The following is a 24,062-nucleotide window of genomic DNA, read 5'->3' as shown; positions in this document are numbered from 1 at the left end:
CACAACATGGCAGCAGCACAACATGGTAGCAGCCCAAAACATGGTACAAACATTATTGGGCACAGACAACAGCACAAAGGGCAAGAAGGTAGAGGCAACAATACATCCCGCGAAGCAGCCACAAGTGTCAGTAAGAGTGTCCATGATCGAGTGTTTGAATGAAGAGATGGAGATAAAACGGTCCAGTTTGAGTGTTTGTTGCAGCTCGTTCCAGTCGCTAGCTGCAGCGAACTGAAAAGAGGAGTGACCTAGGGATGTGTGTGCTTTGGGGACCTTTAACAGAATGTGACTGGCAGAACGGATGTTGTATGTGGAGGTTGAGGGCTGCAGTAGATATCTCAGATAGGGGGGAATGAGGCCTAAGAGGGTTTTATAAATAAGCATCAACCAGTGGATCTTGCGACGGGTAAACAGAGATGACCAGTTTACAGAGGAGTATAGAGTGCAGTGATGTGTCCTATAAGGAGCATTGGTGGCAAATCTGATGGCCGAATGGTAAAGAACATCTAGCCACTCGAGAGCACCCTTACCCACCGATCTATAAATTACGTGTCCATAATCTAGCATGGGTAGGATGGTCATCTGAATCAGGTTTAGTTTGGCAGCTGTGGTGAAAGAGGAGCGATTACGATAGAGGAAACCAAGTCTAGATTTAACCTTAGCCTGCAGCATTGATATGTGCTGAGAGAAAGAAAGTGTACTGTAGCCATACTCCCAAGTACTTGCATGAGGAGAATACCTCAAGCGCTAAACCCTCAGAGGTAGTAATCACACCGGTGGGGAGAGGTGCATTCTTCTTACCAAACCACATGACCTTTGTTTTGAAGGTGTTCAGAACAAGGTTAAGGGTAGAGAACGCTTGTTGGACACTAAGAAAGCTTTGTTGTAGAGCATTTAACACAAAATCCAGGGAGGGGCCAGCTGAGTATAAGACTGTATCATCTGTATCTTCTAAGCACCACACCGGCCAGGCCCATTGGGCTCAAGAATAGCCAGCCCATCTGACAGGGGTAAGCCGTGCTTCCAAAATTTCCGAAATTGCCCTATGGCCAGTTCGTCTCTGCTCCTCAGAGTAGGAAGAACATGTCCACTTTTCCCTCTGTAGAGGAAGCTAAATAGAGAGGTCTGGGGAAAGGCCCACTCCTTTTCATTTCAAAGACGACATGGTTCATTGTCGCATGAATAAAAGTCTTTTGACTGCACCTGCAGAGGCTTCGATTATGTGCGGCGCCAATGTGACTTTCTCTTTAATTGCCTCTATTGCTTTAAGTTGATTTATCTTTGCCTGAAAGTCTGAAAGTGAGATGACTGAAAGAGGTCTGGGTTTGAACAGGTAACTCACAGGCTGCTTGTGAATTGGCAACATAAAATCAAATACTTTGTCCATTTGATTAGAATGGAAATTTGCCTAAGGAAATTTGCCTAATGCCTTTTCCCTAAGCCCGACACACACACACACACACACACACACACACACACACACACACACANACACACACACACACACACACACACACACACACACACACACACACACACACACACACACACACACACACACACACACACACACATGTTTAGAGGCACAGGGTGAGCCATGGTGCAGTGCCCCTGGATGGAGAGTTATTTTTGGAGTTGCCTTGCTCAAGCATAGTGGTAGTAATGATCTGACACTAGAAGCCCTCCGGTAGCCAGTCATCACTTCTTCATCACTTGATGCCTTCCTTTGGGCTACCTTTCACCCCAAAATGTAAAAAACTGGCTTATTGCATACAATGTTTTCTCTCTACCTTTCTATCAGAAAGGAGAAACCCATCTCTTTTCTAAACCCACCTCATCTCTTCCCTTGGATTGTATTGATTTATAAATCGCAACAAAAACATTGCACTTTGTTGCTAATCAAACTGCATTATTTATGCCGCGGCATTAATTATTCATTATTGTGGTTCAATACGGCACCACAGAACGCCTGAGCCAATATTGTCATGGAAATCCATTTTAATCACACTATGCAAATGAAGATCGGTGTAAATATCACAATTACCTTACCTTACAATTTCCATTGACCATGTCAAAAAAATTGCGGGTGCCTGTAGTCTCTTAACATAGTATATTTAGCACGCTATTGTAAGTTTACTCGTGTCTTTTTTAAAGAATCGCCTAATAGCAGGAACGGCACCATCTAGTGGTCAGAACCTGGTAATATATAAACCCAACAACTTAAATGACACATTTCTCTGAACAGGAAAAATACATTACATAGGATGATTGGCGTGGAGTACGAAGGGGCCGTGGATAGCTTTTGACAATTTCTTTGGATTTCTCATGTTACTAATTATTAGAAAAAAGTTTGGTCCAAATCAGATGTTCGCTAATATCATTATTGAATATTATATGAGTCCTAAAAATTTAAATGGCCAATTTGGGTGCAATCAATTAGCTTCATTTCTCTGAGATAAAATTATATTTCAACCAAGTAATGTTTCTGGAATGCTTATTTTATCTATTTCTAGCTACAGAAACAATTTCAGAATAATCTGAGATGGAGGGTGTCATGGCTTGCTGAAATGACATGGAATGACCCAGGATAATTATTTATTCAGTGAATACATTTTCACTTGGTCTCTGTATTGGAGCCCAGGCAGTCATGGGTCTTGTCAACGTCAACATGTCAATGATGTTAAGTCGTTTTTGCTATTTCACAGGTGGAATAAGGGACAGTCCATCATATTCATCTTGTGTAATTACACAGTCCATCATATTCATCTTGTGTAATTACAAAAACCACTCACCTCCATTAATATGCAGTTATAATGTAGTTACCAAATACTATGTAACAACATTGTATTAACATGTTGTAACTAGTGTAATTAGTGTTATTAAACTAGAGCAACTTAATGTAAAGTGTTACCCATAGTTCCCACTTACATGGGTTGTGGGACCGCCAATAGGATTTAGGCTAGAGGAAGAAGAGGTGTGGGTAAATCTGGCTTTAGTGAGAGGCGAAACGGGTGAAGATGAATGAAGAGAGATCAAAGGAGTGATAGAGGAAATGGAACTAGAGCAAGATGAAAATTGATGGAAAGAGGCAGACAGCAGGGAAGGAAAGGAGAGGAGGCTGAAAAGGAATGTGAGTGAGTGATGGAGAGAAGGAGACGGGGGGGGGGGGGGGCAAGAATTGAGAGAGAACAGAGGAAGAGATATTGGAGAGGTGGGTAGTTATTGTGAATAGAGAATGTGGCAGAGATTTTGAGAAAAAAAGGAGGGAGAGATGAATGGATAAAAGTTTCTGTGAAACTGAACCCTGCCAATGGATGTGTGTGCGTGTTGTAACACTATTAGAACTACTGATGTCACCACAAGGTGGATATACCGTCAGACGCCACACTCCCGTCACCCCAAACACATCCCCTCTCGCCCACTGTGATTGGCTAAGAGAAAGCGGCTAGCGTCACAGGATTATGCGGTACTGGGGTGTGATGTGGAGGGAGGGCTGGGCTGGGCTGGGCAGGCCTCGTAAGACACCCCACCGCTCCCTTCCAGACCCACTCCCCCTGTATTTCGTCTGAGGTCATAGCTGAATGCTGTGCGTCTTTCGTGCCATCCTTTGGCTGACGTCCTTGGCACCCGAGGCGATGTCAGTGCTCGTCGCCAAAGACTCACAGCACAGCTCTGCAACACACAAGCGTCTGTCAGGATTTTTACTCCCGTCTTTTATCTTTTGTGCGTCACTGCCTCTCACTCACAGATCAGTGAGTGAAAGAGCACAATGATTCTTTTTGAACAGCTGCACAGTGCACTACAGCAATACACGACCTCAACTGCACTGTATGTGTGCGGACGGAAGTAACTAAGAGATTTAACCGGGAATGTGTATATCTCATTACACGTAAATGTATTCACTTTGTGCATGAGGAAGGAAGGGAGGCTGATTGATTCCTCCTTATGAAGTTCAGATTTATTCATATGTGTTTTTCAGTCAGCATTGACCCTCCATGCTCCCCTTGCTCATTACCATATAAAGCAGAATCCCTCTGCAGTCGAGGGAAAAGTACGAGACTGGAGTGGAAACGAGGAGCTTTGCTGTTTGCTCTGCCTTCATCTCTGTGCGGGTCACAGAGTTCGCTAAGCAAATAATCATCAGAATCATCAGAAACAGAGTACAGATGACACCCCTATCCTTCCCTGTCAAGCGACAGATTTCACCTCCAGACTAAAGGTTTTTGGATATCTTCCCCTGTCACTCATAAGACAACTGCTGCCCACTACTATTTTAAGTGATTGTAGCAAGGTGATTGCAGGGCAAAAAAATCTATATCACTGTCGTTTAGACTAACTGGTGGCCACGATATTTAGATGAAGGATGATATGATATCAGCATTCCTATTGGGTGAGTTCAGTTGGTACACCTGCTGTTTGACAATCAAAAAATGTTAGCTCTACTGAACCCATCACTCATCATTATTCACGATTCATTCAGGATTATCCAAAATCATGGTAGGATCCACATTAATGTAGAAATGTTCAGAAACATATTATTTTCTTATTTACAATAAAAGTGACTCCAAAAATGACACAATACATTATTTACCATTCATTTCTGTTAGGCACAAAATAATCTGAAACACAACCAAAACAAACTGTGAATGCATCCAAACTGTTTGTAGAGTCACACGCTTGAAGTAGTCATTGTGTGCTACTTTAATACACATATAAGTGAATTTGTCCAAATATCTTTGGTTCCTTAAATGTGTGTGTCAAGAAGCAGTGTGGCTTGGCAGGGTCGTGCTTCGGAGGACGCATAGCTCTCGACCCTTGCCTCTCCCGAGTCCGTACGGGAGTTGCAGTGATGGGACAAGATTGTAACTACCAAATTGGGAAGAAAATAATAATAATCACTGTCTAAATACTTTTGGACCTCACTGTATGTGAGGGCTGTTCCATTTTCTGTCATGTAAATATCATGGACAATATCAGATTAATAAAAACACACTATACATTGCCTAGTCTTCCCTGATTTTATTATTTTGGGAAATAGTTGTTTCTTTGCTGGTTTCCTCCTCACAAATGAAAGGCTTATTAGTCTGTCTTGTTTGCTAACTTTACCGAGCTTCAGCCGCATAGGACAAAAGCATGTTCCATTAGGCTTGTAGATAGTTCATCAATACAGGACTGATCTTAAGGCAATTAAATGCATTGACAATACATTCCGGATCGTCAGAGAACAATCGACATCAAAACAACTTGCTATTGATTATTGACACACTATTAAGGTGACGCACTGGATGATACAGTTTGCTGTCCAGAATCGCACCTGCAAATACCTCGTTGCTTGACCAGTTTGTCCCCTAGACCAGGGCTTTTCAAGTCCAGTTAAGGACTTGAATAGTTGGATTGGGTGTGCTATTTTTGGTCTTCAATAAAAATGTGTAGGGTGGAGAGGCCCAAGGACTTAACTCCTATTCGCTAGATCAGTGAATCAGATCAACACACTTGTTATAGTCCCGTACCCCTTCAAACATTCAACCTCCTGCGTATCCCCTCTAGCACCAGGATCAGCGCACTTTCAAATGTTGTTTTTTGACATCATTGTAAGCCTGCCACACACACACACTACATGATACATTTATTAAACATAGGAATGAGTGTGAGTTTTTGTCACAACCCGGCTCGTGGGAAGTAACAAAGAGCTCTTATAGGACATGGGCACAAATAATAATATAATAATAATCAATAATTTTGCTCTTTATTTAACCATCTTACATATAAAACCTTATTTGTTCATTGAAAATTGTTAATAACTCACCACAGGTTAATGAGAAGGGTGTGCTTGCAAGGATGCACATAACTCTGCAATGTTGGGTTGTATTGGAGAGAGTCTCAGTCTTAAATAATTTTTCACACACAGTCTGTGCCTGTATTTAGTTTTCATGGTAGTGAGGGCCGAGAATCCACTCTCACATAGGTACGTGGTTGCAAAGGGCATCAGTGTCTTAACAGTGCGATTTGCCAAGGCAGGATACTCTGAGCGCAGCTCAATCCAGAAATCTGGCAGTGGCTTCTGATTAAATTCAATTTTCACAGAACCGTTTGTTGCAATTTCGATGAGGCTCTCTTGTTCAGATATCAGTAAGTGGACTGGAGGTAGGACATGAAAGGAATAACGAATCCAGTTGTTTGTGTCATCCGTTTCAGGAAAGTACCTGTGTAATTGTGCACCCAACTCACTCAGGTGTTTCGCTATATCATATTTTACATTGTCCGTAAGCTTGAGTTCATTTGCACACAAAAAAAATCATACAATGATGGAAAGACCTGTGTGTTGTACTTGTTAATGCAGACAGAGAAGAGCTCCAACTTCTTAATTATAGCCTCAATTTTGTCCTGTACATTGAATATAGTTGTGGAGAGTACCTGTAATCCTAGATTCAGATCATTCAGGCGAGAAAAAACATCACCCAAATAGGCCAGTTGTGTGAGAAACATTATGCAAGCGGTCAGACAAGTGAAAATGATGGTCAGTAAAGAAAACTTTAAGCTCGTCTCTCAATTAAAAAGAACGTGTCAATACTTTGCCCCTTGATAACCAGCGCACTTCTGTATGTTGTAAAAGCGTTACATGGTCGCTGCCCATATCATTGCATAGTGCAGAAAATACACGAGAGTTCAGGGGCCTTGCTTTAACAAAGTTAACCATTTTCACTGTAGTGTTCAAAATGTCTTTCAAGCTGTCAGGCATTCCCTTGGCAGCAAGAGCCTCTCGGTGAATGCTGCATTGTACCCAAGTAGCGTTGGGAGCATCTGCTTGCACGAGCGTTACCACTCCACTATGTCTCCCTGTCATGGCTTTTATGCCATCAGTACAGATACCAACACATCTTGACCAACGAAGTCCATTTGATGTCACAAAGCTGTCCAGTACTTTAAAATATCCTCTGCTGTTGTCCTGGTTTCCAGTGGTTTGCAGAAGATGATGTCTTCCTTAATTGACCCTCCATAAACGTAATAGACATATACCAGGAGCTATGCCAGGCCTTCCACGTCTGTTGACTCATCCAGCTGTAATGCATAGAATTCACTGGCTTGTATGCAAAGCAGTAATTGTTTCAAAACATTTCCTGCCATGTCACTGATGCGTTGTGAAACAGTGTTGTTTGATGAAGAATTTGTCTTTATAGTTTTTTTGGCATTTTCCCCCAGCATTGTCCCAGCCATGTCCGTGGCAGCAGGAAGAATTAAGTCCTTCACAATAGTATGGGGCTTGCTTGTCCTAGCCACTCGGTAGCTCACCATATAAGACGCTTCTAGCCCCTTCTTATTAATAGTATCTGTTGCTTTTATACATGTCTTACTACTCAAAAGTCGTCTTAATTCTCTCTCAAAATTAGCATGTTTTGTTTCTATATGTCTGCGCACGAGTGAAGGTTTTGTCATGACGTGGCCCTCTTTGGGTATAGCGAGTGCCTTCCCCCTGTCACGCCCTGACCTTAGAGATCCTTTTTATGTCTCTATTTTGGTTTGGGCAAGGTGTGAGTTGGGGTGGGTATTCTATGTTCTATTATTTGTATTTCTATGTTTTGGCCGGGTAGGGTTCTCAATCAGGGACAGCTGTCTATCGTTGTCTCTGATTGAGAACCATACTTCCCACCTGACTTTGTTTATGGCACTTAGCCTTTATCTTCACGGTTTGTTTTGTAGTGTTTATTGTTTTGTTCTGCATCTTTTCATATAAATAAAGATAATGTACGCTCACCACGCTGCACCTTGGTCCAGTTCTTTCAACGGCCGTGACACCCCCGCTCTCCCTCTTACACCCAGGTTCTGTTATCTCAGGTCGTAAATTCCTGGAGGAGACTCTCTCCCTCATGCAGTATAGAGAGAGGGTTCACAGTAGAACAAAGGAACTTCTTCTACATCACAGAACTTGAGAACTGAACAATGTCCATGTTTTGGAGAAAGCGTAAACGGTCGGTGGAGAATCCAGCTACGACCGGTCCATTTTGTTTAATGTGACCTCATTGAGAGACAATACAGCCACGTTACCATAACTCTGTTTATACAAGAGACTCCATTATGAGATTTGCATCTAATTATTGTATAAATGAATGAGTAAAGATGAAACTATTTGTGAAATTATGTAATGTGATTTTAAACTGTTTAATGAAAGAGAATCCAATTCCCTTTAGAGTTTAACTAAGTCATTGGCCCGCCCCATGAGCACAAACATTGATCTGGCATCATGGGACAGCCTTTTCTGCTATTACGAATAAAAAAAACACCTAGAGAAGCCCACTTCAGACCATGCGCACCTCGATTACCGAGAGGGCTAAGGTTTGAGTAGAGACCACAAAAACCACAGGATAAGCAAAGGTTGTAATGGTTGCTGAATTCTTAACCATACCACGTGGTTAAACTCTGAGACTATCGATCCGACAGAATAAGAGCAAATCTTCGATACTAATTACTAGTCTGCAGCTAGAAGTTATGTCGACCTGAAATGCGAAGACCGACAACCGCCAAAATATATATACATTTCTGAATGGGACTCTGAAGTATCCATCTAACCACAAAAGACTCCAGGGACGCAAAGCGAAGTTCAGATGAACTTTCCAACAGAAAGACGGACGATTCCAACAGAGATCATGACGACACACTGAGCGTAAATCTATATTTTGATTGCAAATATTTGAGTGAGCGTTCATGTGCAAAGGATTAGTATTTCTATCAATATAATTATCAACTGTGTAATGTCTTTTGTCTTTCTCGCCCTTCTCAGTCCCTTGGTCTACCATGCCGCCACACCGGTTTAGCCACTAGGGCACATCCCATATCATTTTCTTGTAACCATACCTACTGTTTGTTTGTTTGTTATGCATTTCTGTGATTATTTAGTTAGTTAGTAAATAAATTATTAAGACAATTGATGTATGGATGATTCATAGTGAAGACCTGGTTCGTGCAGATAACCAACAATTTACGACGTTTGGAATGAAACTAACGTGAGGTAAAGAATAATTCATTAATTAGAAGACTAATTGATCAGATATTAAAATATCTGAAAAGTTATATTAGGAAAATCATAACTTTGTAATCTGAAGATTTTCCTTGGTGCCCCGACTTCCTAGTTAATTACATTTACATGATTAGTTTAATCACATAATAATAATTACAGAGAATTGATTTGATAAAATAACAGTCTTAACTTTAATGATGCCAAAGACACAACAGTTTCATTGAGTTGTGAGATAGTACTTTTGCACTGTGGCTGAGGAAATGCACTACTCCCAATATAAGTGAACCTCATATCAATGTAGTTCTCATCATATTTGCCCCTCTCAGATGGTCTAACATCCCTGTCTGTTGTTCGGTGCTTTCCCGGGTAAGGGGGCAGTAGCTCTTCGGCTGCATCAGATTCACAACTGTCAGTGTCCATGCTAGCTGGGCTAACAACAAATGCAGAATTACTGATGCTTGCATTTGATGTGCTCGTGGAAGCAGAACAATTTCTGTCGTTGACAGGTGCAGGTGTAGTACTGCTGGTAGTAGCAGTACTATCAGTAGAGCTGGTATGTGTCTCTATGGACGTGGGCCTTACTTTTTTTAACCATTCATCCATTTTCGAGCAATGAGCAGCAGCTACGTTTGGCTACATACGGATCATTAGTGGAATTCCCGCGAGAGAGTAACAGTTAATATGATTGGATGTTAATTATTTGACTCGGCTACCTGTATTTGACATTGTGTTGTTATTTCGCTGAACACTAGATGGTTTAATTTTATTTTTGGCAATGAAACGAGGCTACTCAGGCGAGAGAAAAAAACTCACCCAAATGTATAGCCCCGTTGGAAAATATAAATGGAGTGTTTGAAAATGTGAAGAATAAAAATAAAAAATAAATTATTTTTTATTTTTTAATGTGAATCACATTTTTATTTTGCGCACCCCTGATGGCATTACGTGTACCCCCTAAAGGCATTACGTGTACCCCAGTTTGGGAATACCTGCTCTAGACGATCAGTTCTCAAAACACTTAAAACTGTGATACTCAATGTGTCGGTGTTGTAAAAATGTTAGGTAACAGGTAAATCCCAATCAGCTTTAGGTGGGTAACCACTCCAAAAAGGTCTGGGAACAACTGGTCTAATTTCTTATTGTATCCTTTTCCAGCTGGAGCAACTAAGAAGATGGGCTGTGCATTTGGACTGGGCCTGGAGCGCCTGGCCATGGTGCTGTACGGGATCTCTTGGAGCCAGGATGAACGCTTCCTCAAGCAGTTCTGCCTTCCCAACATCAACAACCCAGTCACCTTCCAGGTAAAGCCCTAGTCTTTTTTAAACACTATTACTCCGCCATTTTAGGCCGTTGAGGTTTCGACCCTAGATCTGGATAGAAGTAGCACTTGCCACAAAGCCCATTTTAAAGTTGTCAACTGGGTGATACTTCGGAGGGGTCACAGAATTTCATCCAGGTCAGCAGGAGGGATCAACCAATGAATTATACTCCTGAGCAAACATTCCAGCACTGCAGATGGCAGTAAATCACCAAACGTGGCTTGTTCAGACTACACATTCCATGCATCTTTGTTTATGAACTACCAATAAACTCCAGTTCCTTCAGAAAGTATTCACAACCGTTGACTTTTTCCACATTTTGTTGTTTTACAGTCTAAATTCAAAATGGATTAATTGAGATGGTTTGTTACTGACCTACACACAATACCCCATAATGTCAAAGTGGAATTATGTTTTTTTTTTAAACATATTAATACAAACAATTAGGCTGAAATGTCTTGACTACCTCATATCTGTCCCACACATAAAATTATCTGTAATGCCCCTCAGTCTAGCAGTGAATTTCGAACACAGATTCAACCACAAAGAGCAGGGAGGTTTTCCAATGCCTCGCAAGAAGGACACTTATTGGTAGATGGGTAAAAAAATAAATAGGACATTGAATATTCCTTTGAGCATGGTGAAGTTATTAATTACACTTTGGACGGTGTATCAATACACCCAGTCACTACAAAGATACAGGCGTCCTTCCTAACTCAGTTGCCCAAGAGGAAGGAAACCGCGCAAGGATTTCACCATGAGGCCAATGGTGATTTTAAAACAGTTGCAGAGTTTAATGACTGTGATAGGAGAAAACTGAAGATGGCTCAACAACATTGTAGTTACTCCACAATACTAACCTAATTGAAGCCTGTACAGAATAAAAATATTCCAATACATGCATTCTGTTTGCAACAAGGTACTAAAGCAGGGATCATCAACTAGATTCAGTTACTGGCAGATTTTTTTTCTTGAGCAGATGGTTAGGGGTCTGAAAATAATTGCAAATAATTTGTAGACTGCAAATTGACTGCAAGATGCCCAATCAGATATCATTTTTGACTAAATAACTTCAAACCTTGCTTACACTTGTATACAACCACAAACATTATATCTAGGGTTGCACAGGGAGGGTATATTACTGGAAACTTTCGAAAGTTTACCAGTAAACTATCAGAATTTTAGTATTGTTCAAGGATTTTATGTAATCTATCATAAGATATCTAGTGGCCCTGTTGGATACTTAAAATTATCTCTTTTACTATGTCAATATGTATTTGTTGTCAATGTTTTGGTGTCAGACTGGTGGTAGTTGTGAAAAATGTTAATAGTTGGAAGAGTTGCTGAGTTAGATTAAAATAATAACATTGTTGAATAGATGATTGTTTCATTCAGTAGGCTATTTTCTCTTGAACCATATGGCCGATCTACTACAAACTAATGGACTCAGATATATATTTAAAAAATGAATACTTTATACAGTGCCTTCGGAAAGTATTCAGACCCCTTGACTTTTTCCACATTTTGTTAGGTGACAGGTCTTATTCTAAAATTGTTAAAATGTGTTTTTCCCCCCTCATCAATCTACACACAATACCCCATAATGACCATGCAAAAAAAGAATTTGGGAAATATTTGCTCATTTATAAAAAATAAAAAAAGAAGAGATATATCACATTTACATAAGTATTCAGACCTTTTACTCAGTACTTTGTTGAGGCATCTTTGGAAGCAATTACAGCCTTGAGTCTTCTTGGGGATGATGCTACAAGCTTGGCACACCTGTATTTGGGGAGTTTCTCCCATTCTTCTCTGCAAATTCTCTCAAGCTCTGTCAGGTAGGATAGGCAGCATTGAACCCGATCGAACAGATATGTTCGATCGGGTTCAAGTCTGGGCTCTGGCTGGCCACTCTAGGACATTCAGAGACTTGTCCCGAAGCCACTCCTGCGTTGTCTTGACTGTGTGCTAAGGGTCGTTGTCCTGTTGGAGGGTGAACCTTCGCCCCCAGTCTGAGGTTCTGAGCGCTCGGAGCAGGTTTTCATCAAGGATCTCTCTGTACTTTGCCCCGTTCATCTTTGCCTCGATCCTGTTGAGTCTCCTTGTCCCTGCTACTGAAAAACACCCCCATAGCATAATGCTGCCACCACCATGCTTCACCGTAGGGATGGTGCCAGGTTTCCTCCAGACGTGATGCTGGGCATTCAGGCCAAAGAGTTGAATCTTGGTTTTATCAGACAAGGGAATCTTGTTTCTCATGGTCTAAGAGTCTTTAGGTGCCTTTTGGCAAACTCCAAGCGGGCTGTCATGTGCCTTTTACTGACAGGTGTGTGCCTTTCCAAATCATGTCCAATTAATTGAATTTGCCACAGGTGGACTCCAATCAAGATGTAGAAACATCTAAGGATGATAAATGGAAACAGGATGCACCTGAGCTCAATTTCGAGTCTCATAGCAAAGGTTCTGAATACTTATGTAAATACGTTTTTTTTTCATTTGCAACCATTTCAAAAAACTAGTTTTTGCTTTCTCATTATTGGGTATTGTGTGCAGATTGCTGAGTTTTTTTTTTTACTCAATCCATTTTAGAATAAGGCTGTAAATTAACAAAATGTGAAAAAAGTCAAGGGGTCTGAATTATTTTGAAAGGCACTGTACAAATATATATTTTTAAGTTACTCAAGTATAAATGATCAAGTTACGATAGATTGCCATGTATTTTCTGTTAATTACCAAAATAACCAAAATTCTGGTAACTTTGGTAAGTAAATCACATAGAGCTGATTTGCTGGTGTTTTTACAGTCTTTTATGTCCAACAATAAAAATTAAACAACTTTTCTTTTGCTCAGAAAACTTAGGGGACCAAATAAAATCACCTGCGGCCCAAATTTGGACTAAAAACAAACAAAAGATAACTATTGTAAAATATACTGTGTCTGTAAAATGTATTTAGTATGTATAAGCAGGAAGTAGAAGCCTAAGTGTTGTTGTCCATTAGTTTACTCCAATTTGGGGAGGGGTGGTAGGGTTAGGGGAAAATGTATTAAAGATATATATATTTTATATATTTACCCCAAAAATATATGGGGGATTGGAAATGATGAAGACAATTACATTGGTAGAAGCCACAATCTATCTGCAGTAATAAAGCTGATCTACCCCCTAAAAAATAAAATTTGACAATTTGAATAATTTCTTAAAGATAATGGGCAAATGTTGCACAATCCAGGTTTGTAAAACTCTTCGAGACTTACCCACGAAGACTCACAGCTGTAATTGCTGCCAAAGGTGATTCTAACATGTATTGACTCAGAGGATTGAATGCTTATCTAATCAAGATAAAATATATATATATATTTTCCTTAAAAATAAAAATAAAAGTTCAAATTTTTCTTCCACTTTGACAATAGAGTATTTTGTGTAGATCGTTGAAAAAAAATGACAATTAAATCCATTTTAATCTCACTTTTTGTAAGACAACAAAATGTGAAAACAGTCAAGGAGTGTGAATACTTTCTGAAGGCACTGCAGAAGTAAAATAAATAAGTGGTACTTTTCAAGCATAGTGTTCTGGAATTTCTTACATTCTAGCTCCTGGATCATAAACAATAACAATCAAACGATACAATTAGAACCCCGAAACTGAATATAAGAATTAATGAATGAAGGAAGGCATGGATGAAGAATGATTGGCCAAAATCTCTCTCGAATTGACACTAGGTAATACGCATGTCGAATCACAGAGGAACACACGGTTTCATACTTCATACCTGAAGGTAGTTTATGGCTCGTTAGTTTTCATTCAATGGAGGTTCTTGCTCAGGCAGGCTACATTATGCTCCACTTCAGACACTATAGATAGATATTTAATATTCTCTCCTCTACCTTTTGACAGTCTCTGTTTAGTTACTGCTGCTTTACACCCTCCGTCTCTGCTTCTGCCTTCGTCTCCCTGACCCTGACCCCCCACCCACTCATCAAACGTGTACACACACGTTTTACATTTTCCCTCCTGACCGCCTATAGCCTTCATAGCTCATGTTTGAAAGCGCATTAACTTTTCCATCCACCTCTTCTATTCTCTTTCCTGGAGGAGAGTTTTTCTCTTTTTCCTAATGCCCTCTGTGCCGTCTGGGACCATTGGTATTCCTCGTCACGCCCGTGTTTACTGTAATGTTTTCGTGAGCTGTTTTTCCCTCGGTTGTGTGAATAAGAATGCCCAAGCATGCCCATTATCCCACTAAAACCAAGGTTTTGTTCACCAGGAAAGGACCAATGTAGAGCTGCCGAAGCCGTTTAGCTTATCCATGTTGACCACAGCATGACTGTCATTGTTTGCCTGCTTCCTAATTCGCTTACGCATTGTGCTCCCGTCAAATAATCTTGCATTTAAGTCTTTTCCGAACATTTGTTTTTGCCACAGGGGTGTGGCAACTGCACGTAATAGCTTCTTAAATTGTATATCCTGTTTGGTTTGCCCCAGGGAATGACACTCAGCTCAGACATTGAACCACATCCGCTTCAAGTAACATACTGCTAAGAACTACTAAGTACCACTTCAGTTCAGCATCACTCATAACTCTTACGCTACCTACTACATTCTTTCTTTCTTCACTTTACCTCAGGCTTTTATTCTCTACGGCCTGGGTCGAGAGGACAGGCTTGCGCATGCCACTCAACGCTATCCCACTGTCGGGATGTTTTATGCATGAGTCCTTCTCACTGCGTAGAGACAGGTGGAGTGCAGGTGCCGGTTCAGGCAGAGGTGAAGCCGCCGCTGCTGTACCCTTATGGGGGGCCTTTTAACCGGGCCCTTTGGTCAATTAAACACAGTGTTAAAGGTGATATTTACAGCTGTTTTGATCATTTACATGAATTATACTGTATATGCCTATTGATTATTAAAGAATAGGCTGTCAACTATAAATGCCTCATGAGTGTAGCTCAACTGTTTTACCCCATCATAACCTCCCAAAAAGTTGTTTTAATCCATTGCGTGTAAACAATGTATTTGTTAACAGACAATATACAGTATTCCAACGCTGATGGAATCCTCCTCTTTTTAATAGAGGCCATCACTCTGTTTTCTCACACAATTGCATAGCCTATAGAAATGTGCAACATCAGCTCATGGGCTCTCATTAAGTGTTTGATTAGATTTGCATTGATGTCAGAGTAATTAGAGGAACAATTGCGGGTACCAGGCAGTTAGCAAGTTTAGTGGCTACTACATCAGCAGCATCAGAGCTTGGAGAATCCTAATTACCGTGACTAAACGGTCACGTGGAATTTGACTGCCATCATGAATCGTGACCGCCGGTTTGGCGCTAATACGGTCACAGTAATAGCCCTAGTTCAAATCTGAGGTGGAGTCATATTGAAAGTCAATACTACTAAGTGATCATGTCAAATGTAATCATCATTGTCATTGATTAAATATTTTTACACAGTTTTAACTGAACAGCGTACCACTTACCTTAAAACCACCATACCATTTCATTAATTTACTTATAATGGTTTGGGACACCTGGGACCATCGTTTAACATCCTGACTACTGGTAAAATAAATGTCTTGAGAAGATCTTACAAACATCCTAACATGGTCCTCAATGACTTCCTGGTAACTTACAGGGAACTAGACAAAGGTCCCCAAGAGAACATTCCCTTGGGTCCATCACACAACGTCCTAAGGACTAGTAAAAAGGAAAAACTTTTTACAAAATTGCGACACGAATATTGGATCGCGACTGAAACAGCCTGGTTCAATTTTGGTCCAGAGGCAAAACCAGTTGAGAACCACTGGTCAAGACCATTATGAAATGTCCCCTTTAGGTCATTGAATGTCACATGGATAACGTCCTATCAGAACCAAACAGGAACCTTCTCGTAACGTTCCCTAATGAACATCAAAATACCTTATTATAATGTTATTGTCAGGATGGTGTATTGGAGGCGAAGTCAAGTGCAGGAGAGCAGATTATAATGAACAGGCGCACTTTTATTATAGTTCCAAAAAAACGAGAGCACTACATGAATCAAACACGCTCAAAAATCGGAACATAAAAGTAGAGCGCGGAAACTAACACCACCTAACATGAAAACAATTACACACAAAACATGATGGGAAACAGAGGGTTAAATACAAGTAGGTTAATTGGGGAAATGAAAACCAGGTGTGTATGGAAACAAGACAAGACAAATGGATATGCGAAAAATGGAGCGGCGATGGCGAGAAAGCCGGTGACGTCGATCGCCAAACGCCGCCCGAACAAGGAGGGGGGCTGACTTCGGCAGAAGTCGTGACAGTTATACTGCGACCAGACCGGGACCTGTACTGAACGTCCTCTTACGGTCCCAAGAACGTCAGTGGGATAACGTCTCGCCGAAACCCTTAAAGGGACATAACGTCGCCTATTGTCCTTAGGACGTCACCTGTTTGCTGAGATGACTCGATGGTAGCCGTCATTGTTGAAGGATTTGGCCAGAAACTAATATCGCTTTTAATGGCGATATTAACTACCCAGTATTGATAGATTTTTGGGGGGGCCATAACCATAACTTTTTGAACATGCTTACTTTGAACAGAATTACACATCATTTAATTGGATTTGATTGAAGTTTGTACATGATGAGACGTTCACATTGACCTTTGTCAACACCTACCTGACCGAGTTATCTATGCGACACTTCTTGAATATGGCAGACGCTGCACTGCACAGTGTATCGAGTGGAATTTTTATTATGGCAGACGTCCACTTTTCACAAGTAATTTTAATTAGTCAAGGAAGGTTTCTGTTGTCAAAAAGCCACCACCTTTCAATATAGGTATTCTGCAGGCCTATGAAACACCCACATTATGCAAGACATTTTATAGCTCACAATATGGCAGGGCCGGACCATGCCCACACTATATAAGACACTCTACTGCCCACAATATGGCAGGGCCGGACTGTGGCCCTGGAGTGGGAAGCAAGCAGTCGGTGAGCGATCACTCCGTCTCCCGCTCATTTTTCAGCCCATCTCTCCCTCAGCCTCCCTCCATCACTCACTCCGGGCCCACAGCGGTAAAGGAGGAAGGAGCAGGAAGGGGTAGGAGAAGAGAGACATCCCGCCCTACATGACGCCTAATGACCTTGTTGGCATTATTTATTGCCCGCGCTCTCCAACTTGTACCGGGAACCGGGTTTGGATGGACTGACGTGTCACCTCTGCTGCTGCCCAGAGCCTGTGCACTCTCGCTGCGCTTGGTCACGGCTTCTCTTCCTGCCTCCACCCACTCCCCCAATCCTCTCTCTAAACGCTGGACTGGTAATGAGGTGTGACCGGGGAGGTCAGCAGAGTTTCCTTTCACTCCCTCTGTGTTTTCCACTGCCCTCTGAATACACTTCAAGACCGGTGGCAGAGGCCTGGTCCACCCTCCTGGCCCCAGAGACCAACACCGCTCTGGACTGGTTGACACTTGGGATTATTCATCCTCTTTACAGCCAGGGGAGGTGTTTTTTGGACCCATATTTCTTATGGTTCGGTTGGACTGTGGTATTTGATGCAGCATAGTTGGTGGTTTGAGGATATGCATTAGCTGGAAGTTGCTTTGGATGAAAGCCTTTGCTAAAAGACCATTATTGTACTATTGTACAGTACTACCAAAGACAAGGGGATCCATTTATGTCTTTGGAAGAAGAGGTTTATTCTAAATCCCAAATCAACCCCTAGCCACTCCTGTAGATCTGAAGGGATAAGTGTAAGCAATATGCTACTTGCTTCACTTTGCCTTCAGATAGGCCTGGTGGAATTTCTCCATATTGCTTACCCCTATCCAATCTCTTCAGATCTACAGAAGTGCCTTCTACCGAAGTGCCTAGTGAAGAGGGGCTAGAGTTTGATTTGGGATTCAGCGAGAGTGTCTAATTAGCCTCATATTTCCCCAGTGTGAGGGGTCTGAGGAGAGACCAGGGATTCCCAAAGCCCGGATGTTGTGCAACTCCCGTCGGGTACGAGTCAAACTCCGACTCCTGGCTTCACAACACACAGGCCTGTCTGGTTCGCCTCCCTGCAGTCTGTTCCAGTGTAGCCTGTGGAAAGTTCCACAGATTTTAATGTGTTTTTATCTTCCTGTTCTATCCTCCACCGAAAATGTTTGACGTGATTTGTTTCAACCTCTGCTTTCCACAACACGATTCGAAAGGGAATGTTGTCACAGCGTCTCTACTCTTTTGTCATTACCGGTTCTTTATCACCCACTCTTTTGCTCTTCTTCATCTTCCTCTTAGTTTCTCTGTGTGGAAACTCTTTACCCTAAATGGATCAGGCAAATAATTGGTCTAAAATGATCTAAAAATAGCTTGTAGCAGCTCTATAACTAGGTTTGAAGTGACTTAGATGATTTGGGTATGAAATTCAAAGCATGAATTCCATTGGCTGTTGGTTAGAAATTGATTTAAAAATCTAAAACAAAGCGATTGGTGACAAACGCAAAGTGCGGATTGCGGTCTCTCCTTTTTTAGTTTTTTTTCTTCTAAAAGTGCACTCAATTCTTTTTCTCTCTCGTTCACGTCCCTCTCCTCCTCCTCCCCTTCTCAACCTCTCAGTAAGTACCCACCTCTGACCTGCGACATCTACTTCTGGCCGAGGAGAAGGACTTCTATGACCTGGTGAGGAGCGTCGGAAGAGACCTAGTGGAGAAGATCAACCAGTTCACGCATCCAAAGTAAGACGCCATGTTCTTCACAAGACAGCTGTGATACTCTAACACAGTGTTTCCCAGTGCTAGCACACCTGGGTTGTATTCATTAGTGCACACCGTAGCACTGTTTTGCAACGAAAACAAGCGTTTCTTATCGGACAAGTTCAGGTAGTCCCACCACGGTTCAGTCAGTTTACTTCCATTCGGTTCCTAGTGAATACGACCCTGGTTACTCTTAACACAGTGTTTCGCGCTACTAGCTAGCGCATCTGATTCAACTACTTGACTCGCACCTGATTCAAGGGCTTGATGATTAGTTGTCCAGTTGAGACAAATAAGTAGAATTGCAGGGGGTACTCGAGAGGAGGTTTGAGAAACAGAGCTCTCATCCATCACACATCCAAGGTAAGACAACATTCCCTCAACAAGATGTACAGCAGTGGTACTCAAACAGCAGGCCAAGGGCGCCACCACTGAACAACGATGGGCATATTGTCACACTCTGATGAGGGCATTACAGCTGAAACATTGTTTTTTTTTTTTTTTTTTTCTTTAAAAAAATAATAATTTTACCCCCTTTTCTCCCCAATTTTCGTGGTATCCAATCGCTAGTAATTACTATCTTGTCTCATCGCTACAACTCCCGTACGGGCTCGGGAGAGATGAAGGTCGAAAGCCATGCGAAGCACAACTCAACCAAGCCGCACTGCTTCTTAACACAGCGCGCCTCCAACCCGGAAGCCAGCCGCACCAATGTGTCGGAGGAAACACTGTGCACCTGGCCCCCTTGGTTAGCGCGCACTACGCCCGGCCCGCCACAGGAGTCGCTGGAGCGCGATGAGACAAGGATATCCCTACCGGCCAAACCCTCCCTAACCCGGACGACGCTAGGCCAATTGTGCGTCGCCCCACGCACAATGAGGTCGATGAGGTTTTCCCGGTCGCGGCCGGCTGCGACAGAGCCTGGGCGCGAACCCAGAGCTGCGATGCAGTGCCCTAGACCACTGCGCCACCCGGGAGGCCCCGGTTTATTACTTTTAACTGAATTGTTTAATGAATTGTTACCACCGCGATGAGGTTTTCACTATCCCAAAAACACAGACAACCCTCCCCATGCCCCTCCACATTCCCCCCCATGCCCACCCCATTCACCCCTATAAAATGTGCTTCTTGTGAGAGACAAAACCCCCCCACATATAACACGTATACAACAACTTAAAACAAATGACTCTATGCATTACATATTACGAAAATGTATCAAATATGTTAAACTGACTAATTATAATAATACAAGATGCAGTGAATGTTCTTTGTTTGGTTTGTACAGGCTTGTTTGAGATTAGGGGTAAATTGGATCTATTCCACTGCTTGACAAATAGGCTCGGAGAGCAAAGGTTAAGCTATACTCAATTCATCAGAGGGGCTCGGGATTGGCTTGTTTGCTGTTTTATAGCGAATGTGTCTCATAGCATCTACACTGAATGGAAATATAAACGCAACATGCAAGAATTTCTAAGATTTTACTGAGTTACAGTTCATATATGGAAATCAGTCAAATGAAATAAATAAATTAGACCCTAATCTATGCGTTTCACATGACTGGGAATACAGATATGCATCAGTTGGTCACAGATGCCTTAAATAAAAAGGTATGGGCGTGGATCAGAAAACCAGTCAGTATCTGGTGTGACCACCATTTGCATCATGCATCGCAACATATCACCTTTGCATAAAATTAATCGGGCTGTTTGATTGTGGCATGTGTAATGGTGTCTCACTCCTCTTCAATGGCTGTGCGAAGTTGCTGGATATTGGCGGGACCTGAAACACGCCGGTGTACATGTCGATAAAGAGCATCCCAAACATGCTCAATGGGTGACATGTCTGGTGAGTATGCAGGCCATGGAAGAACAGGGACATTTTCAGCTTCCAGGAATTTTGTACAGATCCTTGCGACATGGGGCCATGCATTATCATGCTGTACCATGAGGTGATGGTGCCGGATGAATGGCACGACAATGGGCCTCAGGACCTCGTCACGGTATCTCTGTGCATTCAAATTGCCATCAATAAAATGCAATTGTGTTGGTTGTCCGTAGCTTATGCCTGCCCATACCATAACCCCATCGCCACCAGTGGGCACTCTGTTCACAACGTTGACATCAGCAAACCGCTCGCCCACACGAAGCCATACAGGCTGTCTGCCATCTGCCCGGTACAGTTGAAACCGGGATTCATCCGTGAAGAGCACACTTTTCCAGCGTGCCAGTGGCCATCGAAGGTGAGCTGAGCCAAGTGCTGTTTGCTCTGAGTGGAGCCCTTAATCTAATGACAATGAAGGACCAAGGGTCAATGTTTGTTAATGGCACATGTTCATTTGATCTGATTCACGTCGCCGACTTGAGGCTCGCTCTGTTTGTTTTGCACTCACTCACGCACACACCTACTCTTTTTCTCTCTGTCTCTCTCGCTGTCTATTTCGATATCTCTCTTTCTCTTAATCTCTATTTCTCTTTGTCATAGACACAAACCTCTCTTTCTCTCTCACTCACTCTCTCTCTCTCACACACACACACACGCACGCACGCACGCACGCACGCACGCACGCACGCACGCACGCACGCAATTAACAAACAGAGCCTTTTGGACTAATCCCAGTACTGACAGGAACAAACAGGATTGGCCCAGTGACAGATCAATCACAAAGACTGATTGGCTTTGCCTTAGCTAATGAATTACCACATCAGAGGCCTGATTCCATCTCATTCCTATCAAGGATTTAGAGTTGCGGAAAATGAAGGCTCTGTGTTGAAAGGTAGCAGCAGGCGTGGGCGTTCATACCTACCTTGTGCCATACCAGCACTGAACAGAAGGGGCGGTATTTTCAAACCTCACTGAGCCTTTGTATTCCGGAGGTTAGCAATGCTAACAAATACATGTAAAATACCATAGAGAATAGTAACTAAATGCTAACAAACGCATTGCGAAAATTGTACAAAGTCTCTGACCTAAAATATTTGCAGGACAGACATCCAAAGTAGCTACAAATATTCAAATTAGTAAAAAAAAAAAATAGTTTCAACGGAAGTGACGGTATAGAAAAACCCTCCCGTGACTATTTCCAAATACCCCGGTATACGGTATATACGATATACCTCCCAAGCCTAGGTAGCAGTAACAACTTTTTAGTAGGACGTTGCCTTGTTCTCCCCCATTTTTACGTTTGAAATTTGCAATAAACCTGAAAACACAGGATGGGTGAAAGCAAATGGCAGATGTCTTCACTTCACCAATCCACTCTTTACAAGTCATTGCCGCTCAGGGAAAGGAGACAAAGAGAGGAAGTGACTTAACCAACTTATTGAGATGCACTCTTGAGAGGGACCCTCTCCCTCCCTGTAGTGACAAAGCTGTTTCCTTTTCCTCCACAAACCGGTCCTTGGCGTTCACCCCTAAGCCTCAGTGGTTGATGTCTCATTTTTAAATACAGGGCAGGGCGTAAGGGGCGGGCGGTGGACAGAGTGTGGCAAAAGACTTATGCCCACCCCGCGTCCTACTGGTTTACCGAACAGAGTGTGTGGATTGTGTTTAATGGCGAAACAAGGGGCCCGCAGTTTGTAAAAACCCCTGTGAACATTAATCTCTGTCCCTGTTCTTAATCTTTTTTAAATAGCAACCTTTTCCCTACACTCCATTAATGACATCCATAAATATGATACATTCCGTGGTGGCATTAGGGTCTAATGGGTCTGTGTGCATGCGCGTGTGTGTGTCTGTGTGTGCGTGCGTGCGTGCGCATGTGTTTATTGTGAACTTGAGACAGAACATGATCACAATCATCAGGATCATTACAAGTCTCTTACTTTCACAATACGTACATGTCTGTCTGTTTGTATGTCTGCCTGTTCTCCTGTCTATCAGGTATGTGTGTGTCTTTGAGGGTGTTAGTATGTGTGAATTTGAAACAGCATATTATGACACTGAACCTCCTCAAAGTCATCAGAATTTTGGGATCATTTGTGGCGCAGTATCACCAATGCATCAGAGCCCCTGCATTATCCCCTTTTTTACCCACAAAGAGATGAGCCGAGGTGGCCGTGCTCACATCGATACGCAGCCCCCCTTCGACAATAAATTTCACAATTACTCAAATTACCGCCACGTGATATCAAACTCCATTTTAGCCCCAGCTAAACGTGACAGATGTCCTCCCTGTTAACCTTTAGAAATGTCACTTTTATGAACAAGATGGCTGGCTAATTGTTTTTTTTCCACCAGCAGAAACGCTGACTCATGGAATTGGGCAAGCTGCTCCTGATGAGAGCGGACGGGCGACGGTACCCTTGTGTCTCTGTCTGTACGTCATTTATATTTAACCTGCACAAGGAGAGAGGAGTCTTCCGAGCCTTGTTTCCCCCATCTCCTTGGTGTACACCGTGTCCTGTGGAAAGAGGACACTGCGTCACAAATCAATAAATGCACAAGCTTTCTCCTTGTCACTGTCCACTACATTGTAAACCATTTTAGTGTTCTTAGTACATTTACATTTTACTAATTTAGCAGACACTCTTATCCAGAGCAACTTACCATCAGTGAGTGCAACTAAAGTAGGTAAAACAAGCAGATAACAATCATCGTTTAGAGCAACAAGTACTGTAATCACTTATTATTTACAATGTACTTAGAGTTAGGGTTACTTCTGTACTGTCAGTGTAATACCTGTTACACTGCCAAATCAAAGCAAATGTTATTGGTCACATACACGTGATTAGCAGATGTTATTGTTGTTGTAGCGAAATGCTTGTGCTTCCAGCTCCAACAGTGCAGTAATATCTAACAAGTAATATATAACAAATTACACAACATATACCCAATACACACAAATCTAAGTAGGAATGAATTAAGACTATATACATATGGACGAGCAATGTCAGAGTGGAACAGACTAAGATACAGTAGAATAGTATAGAAAACAGTATATACAGTTGAAGTTAGAAGTTTACATACACTTAGGTTGGAGTCATTAAAACTCGTTTTTCAACCACT

The 24,062-nt window shown here is 42.1% G+C and overlaps 1 protein-coding gene across 1 annotated transcript in view; it reads left to right on the top strand.

Moving 5' to 3' along the window:
* fars2 (phenylalanyl-tRNA synthetase 2, mitochondrial) overlaps positions 1 to 24,062 on the top strand; it is a 148,012-nt gene that overhangs the window by 34,644 nt on the left and 89,306 nt on the right. The window contains 3 exon segments of the mRNA XM_070435523.1: positions 10,169 to 10,310; positions 18,910 to 18,956; positions 18,959 to 19,040. Of these exon segments, the coding sequence (XP_070291624.1) occupies positions 10,169 to 10,310; positions 18,910 to 18,956; positions 18,959 to 19,040 (271 nt within the window).

The sequence above is a fragment of the Salvelinus sp. IW2-2015 genome, linkage group LG27 (assembly GCF_002910315.2).
Source record: "Salvelinus sp. IW2-2015 linkage group LG27, ASM291031v2, whole genome shotgun sequence".
Taxonomy (NCBI): domain Eukaryota; kingdom Metazoa; phylum Chordata; class Actinopteri; order Salmoniformes; family Salmonidae; genus Salvelinus; species Salvelinus sp. IW2-2015.
The sequence above is the reverse complement of the archived record's forward strand: the minus strand, read 5'-3'. Positions and strand labels throughout refer to the sequence as shown.